The following is a 6,321-nucleotide window of genomic DNA, read 5'->3' on the forward strand; positions in this document are numbered from 1 at the left end:
CAGTAAAGTTCCTAGAAAACTAAGCCAACAGAGATATTGAACATTGAAGTTAAAACTTTAGAAATTAGTATGCCTTATGATGAATCAAAATAGAAAAATATTAAAGGAAATAATTGGTGTGCAAAGTATGCTTGGACTGATTATAAAATTATTTAATGCTTCAATCAGAAACAGGTTTTCTGATAGTCAGTTATAAATAATGACCATCCTAGAATTATTTGCAAAATTATAAATTATTATTATTTTGAAACGGTGTGCTCAATCTATTTGCAGTGTAATAACCAAATTCTACCAAAACATCCTTGCCTTGGCCTTTGCTGTGAAGGAGATCAATGAGGACTCCCAGATCTTACCTAACGTCACTCTTGGATTCCACATCTATGACAGTTATTACAATTCAAGGATGACCTATCGTACCACTCTGGACCTCCTTTTCAAATCCAAGGAATTTGTCCCTAACTACAAATGTGATAGCCAGAAAAATCTGATGGCTATCATTGGAGGATTAGGTTCTGATACATCATCTAATATAGCTGATGTTGTAGGTTTCTACAAGATTCCACAAGTAAGTATGGAGCGAATGAGCAGAAAAATTCTTCACCTTGCTGTTATAGCATAATTACTGATAATCAGATATTAGACTTTGATTTGTATTAAGACATTCTGTAGATCTTAAGGTATAATACTAAGCACTCTTTTCTGAAATTACAATGCCACTCACAGAAGTGAGTATCCAGGGATATGACATAACTAAAGAAAGATTTGAATGTAGTATTCACTGGTCCTGTTCAGACAATTGAACTAGTATAATGTATTCTAAATATTTCCTAGAAATCCCATACTATATTAATATTTCAAAAGAAATAGAGGAAAAATGTCTTCCTTGGATATTTTTTACAAGCAAACTAGATCCAGAAAGATCAGATTTGAGCTAACAATTCAACAGAATATCACTCTGCTTTCTTTTAGCTGACATATGGCTCATTAGCCCAAGCGGAATTTCAGACCAGTAAGCAATCTTCATTTTATTTCATGGTCCCCAAAGAGGACCATCAGTATGTTGGGATTATCCAACTGCTTCATCATTTCAGATGGACATGGATTGGAATTTTTGCTATGGATAACAACAATGGAGAACGTTTCTTACAAAAAATGCAGCCCATACTTTCACAAAATGGAATCTGTTCGTCATTTCTACAATGGCTGCCACAACTAATCCACATAGAACACCTTACAAAACTTTTTCACATAATCTCAAATATTTTCACTAATTTGAGGAATGACAACACCACTACATTTCTTGTCTATGGAGAATCAGCGGCAATTATATGGCTCAGAGCTATCATGTCTGTAGCAGATCCTGAACGCATTGTAACTGCATCATTTAGAAAGGTGTGGATCATGACTGCACAGATTGATTTTGTGCTCTCAGGCTTTCAGGTCACGTGGGATCTCCAGATGTTTCATGGGGCTCTTTCCTTCACTGTTCCTTCAAGAGCAGTTGTAGGTTTCAAGGAGTTTCTTCAGAACATAAAACCTCATTCAGGCTACAGAGATGGTTTTCTGCAGGATGTTTGGGAACAATTATTTGATTGTTCATTCTCAAAATCAGGGTTAAAAGAAATGTCCAGTACACAGTGCCCGGGGGAGATGAAGCTGGAGGATCTTCCTGCACTAGTGTTTGAAATGGAAATGACTGGACAAAGCTACAGTGTCTACAACGCTATTTATGCTGTGGCTCATGCTTTGCATGCTCTATTCATGTCAGGGTTCAATAAGAATAAAACAATAATGGGTAAAAAAACTGACCTTCTATATCTACAAGCTTGGCAGGTATTCTTTATGCATTTGACACTTCTTTTATTTCAATGAGCAGTTTGATATAGATTTACCATTTGAACCTATGACAGAAAGTCTTAATATTTTCTGCTTATATAACAGAACAGAACAGAACAGAACAGAACAGAACAGAATAGAATAGAATAGAATAGAATAGAACAGAACAGAATAGAATAGAATAGAATAGAATAGAGCAGAGCAGAGCAGAGCAGAACAGAACAGAACAGAATAGAATAGAATAATCTTTATTGTCACTTTAAATGTACACTAATCGGCATATATTAAAATGAAATTTCATTGCATATACCTATGAAAGGGTCACCACCTTCAATATACACTACATAAATATGATAAAAAAATTGCATATGCCACAAACCCACATATAGTCTATGACACAGAGAAACAACACAGTCTAGTTCAGATGCATATATGTACATGACAAGAAAAAGCTAGATGTGAACATCAATAAACTACAAACTATTGTTAAGTAACACAGTTGTTAAGTGAATTTGGCTTCCCCACTGACTTTGTTTGTCAGAAGGTAGTGAGGGTTCTAAATGTAAAAAAAAACAGTCATAAGTCACTTTTTTCAGTGTCATCATAACAGTTGTAAATAGAGGACTATCTATATTATATTTCCAACTCTCTCTCTCTCTTTCTCATTCTGTTTCACATAGCTCCATCCATTTCTACATGACATTTCTTTTAACAATTCAGCTGGAGAGGAAGTGATCCTAAATGAGAAAGGAGAAGTAATGGGGGGATTTGACATCATCAACCTGATCACATTTCCAAATCGGTCTTTTCAAAGAGTTAAAGTAGGAATAATAGATCCGAGCGCTCCAACAGGCAAAGAGTTATTCATTGATGATCGTTCGATTGTCTGGCACCCAGATTTTAATCAGGTATGGATTCATTTAATGAACGATATCTTGAGCTACCCGTATTTCCCTGAAAATAAGACTGTGTCTTATATTAATTTTTGCTCCAAAAGATGTATTAGGGCTTATTTTCTGGTTAGGGCTTATATTCAGGGAAATACAGTATTAAATGCATCTGGCTGACTGAAGATATTAACTGGGGGTTATTTTTGAGATGGGACTTATATTACGAGTGTCCTGAAAAATCATGCTAGGGCTTATTTTATGGCTGAGTCTTATTTTCAGGGAATCAGGGTATTATGATCCCAGATAGAGGTCTTGGTCTCCTTAACAATAGTGACCAAAGCCTCTTTAGAAATCTAATTTCAATGCATGTAAGGAAAAAATGGCATACTTTGAACAAATGTGGATCACGATCAAACATTTATCAAATTGACAAAATGATGTTACCATGTAAAAATCTGGATTTCATATTTGGTTCCCTTGCAAATCATTGGAGTTGAAACATTTCCATAAAAATGTCATCACATATATTTATGTACTCACCTTGCCTTTTTCAGACAGGCCCCTTTGCTCATCATTATAATTTTAACAAATTTTAATGTATAATATAAATCTAGCCAGGTAATATTCACTAGCTATTTGGGAAATAAAGAATTATTTTCCCCAATATAAAAAAAAAATAGAATAATAACTCACAAATGAAGGCAAATATATGTGGCTGAGGATAATGTTGATGAAACTACTCTGAGTCACTCACTGGTCAACCTTTGGTCCTGGTGACTGACTCAGATTGAATCCTGTAAGATTAATATACAGATTTTTTTTTATTTTCCCTTTGCAAAACCCTTTTATGTTTATCACCAGGTTCTTCCAATTTCTCTGTGTAATGACTACTGTTCCCCTGGATACTGGAAGAAGGAGGCTGAAGGAAAACAATTTTGTTGCTATGACTGTATTCCTTGTCCAGAAGGGAAGATTTCAAATCAAAAGGGTAGGTTAGATATTCCAGCAAGTTTTCATTAGATTGATTTCAGCAAATGAAGAGGTGCGATGGCTCAGTGGCTTAATGATGCTGAAGGTCTTTGCTACAGTGGTTCAAGTCCTAGCACTGTGTGGAAGGGTAAGCTTCCACCACTTGCCTCAGCTTCTGTCCACCAAGCATTTCAACTGTATGTCACATGTGAGTAGATAAATAGGTACCACATTGGTGGAAAGATAAGCTGGCGCTTCATGTGGATGGTTAGAATTCCGCTGGCAGTGGACCTCCTGTTTGTAATGCTCAGTTTCGAGGCCACTTTGATGGAGGGACAAGGCCCCGAGATGATGCTGCAGGAAAGCTGCTCACATTTTTTTTTTCTTATGCAGAGCTCATTTGCCCCATGTGGCAAACTTTGGAAAGTGCACAAGTGTGAACCAAACAAGTTAGCAGTTTTAGGCAGCCAGACTACTCGTCTGTATAGTCTCCTGGCTAATGTAACATCACCATACACTAAATAAATAAATAAATTTAAGCAAAGTGTAACACATGACCTTAGAGTGCACATAACTAATACTTCTACATCTTCTTCAAGACAAATATTCATTTTTATAGCTGTGATTCACAATCTGTTGTTCAGGTTTCAAATTTGTTAACACTCTGTCACTAGAGACTTACATATACCCTCATGGTTTTCTTTTTCATGGTTTGGACAAAATGTGAAAATTCCGAATGGAAATTGTAATAAATTTTAAAATGATACAAAGGGTTGCATTCCAAAGAATAATTGTCCTTCCATTTCTGCTTTCTTTTATGCCAATCCTAAATTTTCCATTTGAGGAAAAACTGAATTTTCATAGAAACATGATCGATCTGGTAACCAGAGGAATGAACTCAAAAGGAATAACAACTAGCACCCATTCAGAAAGTAATTTGAATAATATGGAATGACAAATGATGAGAAATTCTTTGATTTTCATTCCAGATATGGATGACTGTTTCGAATGCCCAGGGGACCATTATCCAAATAAAGAAAAGAAAGGATGTATCCTGAAACTGCTGGTGTTTCTAAGTTTTGAAGAAGACTTAGGAATTGGTTTAGCCTCAACTGCTCTTTGTTTCTTCTTCTTGACTTCTTGGGCACTTGGAACATTTATTAAACACAGGGATACTCCCATTGTCAAAGCCAACAACCGGTCCCTCACCTACACCCTTCTTGTCTCTCTTCTGCTCTGTTTTCTCTCCTCTTTGTTGTTCCTCAGCCAACCTGGCAAGGTGACCTGCCTTCTCCGACAACCAACTTTTGTCATCACTTTTTCAGTGGCCATTTCTAGTGTTCTGGCCAAAACCATCACTGTCATTGTTGCTTTCATGGCCACTAAACCAGGGTCTCAGATGAGGAAATGGGTGGGGAAAAGATTGGCCTTTTCTACTGTATTTTCCTGTTCTCTCTTCCAAGTATGTATTTGTATCCTTTGGTTGTCAACATCTCCCCCATTCCCTGAGTTGGACACGCAGTCAGAGCTCCAAGAAATAATTTTACAGTGCAATGAGGGATCAGCTTTCTTTTTCTACTGTGTCTTGGGCTACATGGGTATCTTAGCCATTGCCAGCTTCATTGTGGCTTTTCTTGCCCGTAAACTACCTGACAGCTTCAATGAAGCCAAGTTCATCACCTTCAGCATGTTGGCCTTCTGCAGTGTGTGGATCTCCTTCTTTCCAGCCTATCTGAGCACAAAAGGCAAAGCCATGGTAGCTGTGGAGGTCTTCTCCATCTTGTCCTCCAGTGCTGCATTACTGGGATGCATATTTTTGCCAAAGTGCTACATCATTGTTTTCCGGCCTGACTTAAACCACAAAGAGCAACTCATAAAGAGAATTTAATACATAATGTAATCTTCCTTGGTATCAGAAACTGCTGACAGAAAAGTGTAGCAAAATAGGCAACATATTGCTTTTATTTCTGTCAAAGAATGATTTATGGAGAATTATTATGATTATTAAGATTTGAGCAGTGCAGTGGACTAGAGGTGGAGCTCTCGCCACACAATTAGGAGACTATGAGTTCGATCCTAGGTAGCCACAGATATTTCTCTCTCTGAGCACAGTGAGTAATTGTCTGCTGTGAACTCCATGTAGACATCAGGAAGAGCATCAAGTCAGTGAACTACAGGTAGTCCCTGAGATACGAGGCTAATAGAGCCTGACTATTCGGTTTGTAATCATCAAATGAATCAGATTCAATATTACAACATTTTAAAATCAAACTCATTAATGGAATCAAATGGGTCATTAAACGAACAAAGATTGATTTACTATTTCCTCCTATGGATGCCTGAAATGAGTGACTTTTTGCGCAGATGCCGCAGGCCCCACAGATGAGAGGAGACTCACACCGTCATCAGGATTCACATTGACTTTGCTGCCCCTTTCCAAGGGCAACTGTTTCTCATAGTGGTTGACAGCCACTCCAAATGGCTGGAAGTAATCCCCATATCAATTATGACTACTGCTAGGACCATCCAGGTACTTAGAAAGCTTTTTGCAACACATGGGCTGCCGGACGTTCTGGTCTCGGACAACGGGCCCAGTTCACAGTGGCAGAATTTCAGGACTTTTTGA

The 6,321-nt window shown here is 37.5% G+C and overlaps 1 protein-coding gene across 1 annotated transcript; it reads left to right on the forward strand.

The window, feature by feature from the left end:
- Positions 1–403: 403 nt before the first annotated feature.
- Positions 404–5,583, forward strand: LOC308676451 (vomeronasal type-2 receptor 26-like; the record flags this gene model as incomplete). Its single annotated transcript, XM_081342266.1, has 3 exons — positions 404–565; positions 3,588–3,714; positions 4,685–5,583. 3 exons carry the CDS (start codon positions 404–406, stop codon positions 5,581–5,583), a joined length of 1,188 nt encoding a protein of 395 aa, XP_081198392.1.
- Between the last annotated feature and the right edge of the window lie 738 nt (positions 5,584–6,321).

This window comes from Vipera berus, assembly GCF_964194415.1.
Source record: "Vipera berus genome assembly, chromosome: W".
NCBI lineage: Eukaryota > Metazoa > Chordata > Lepidosauria > Squamata > Viperidae > Vipera > Vipera berus.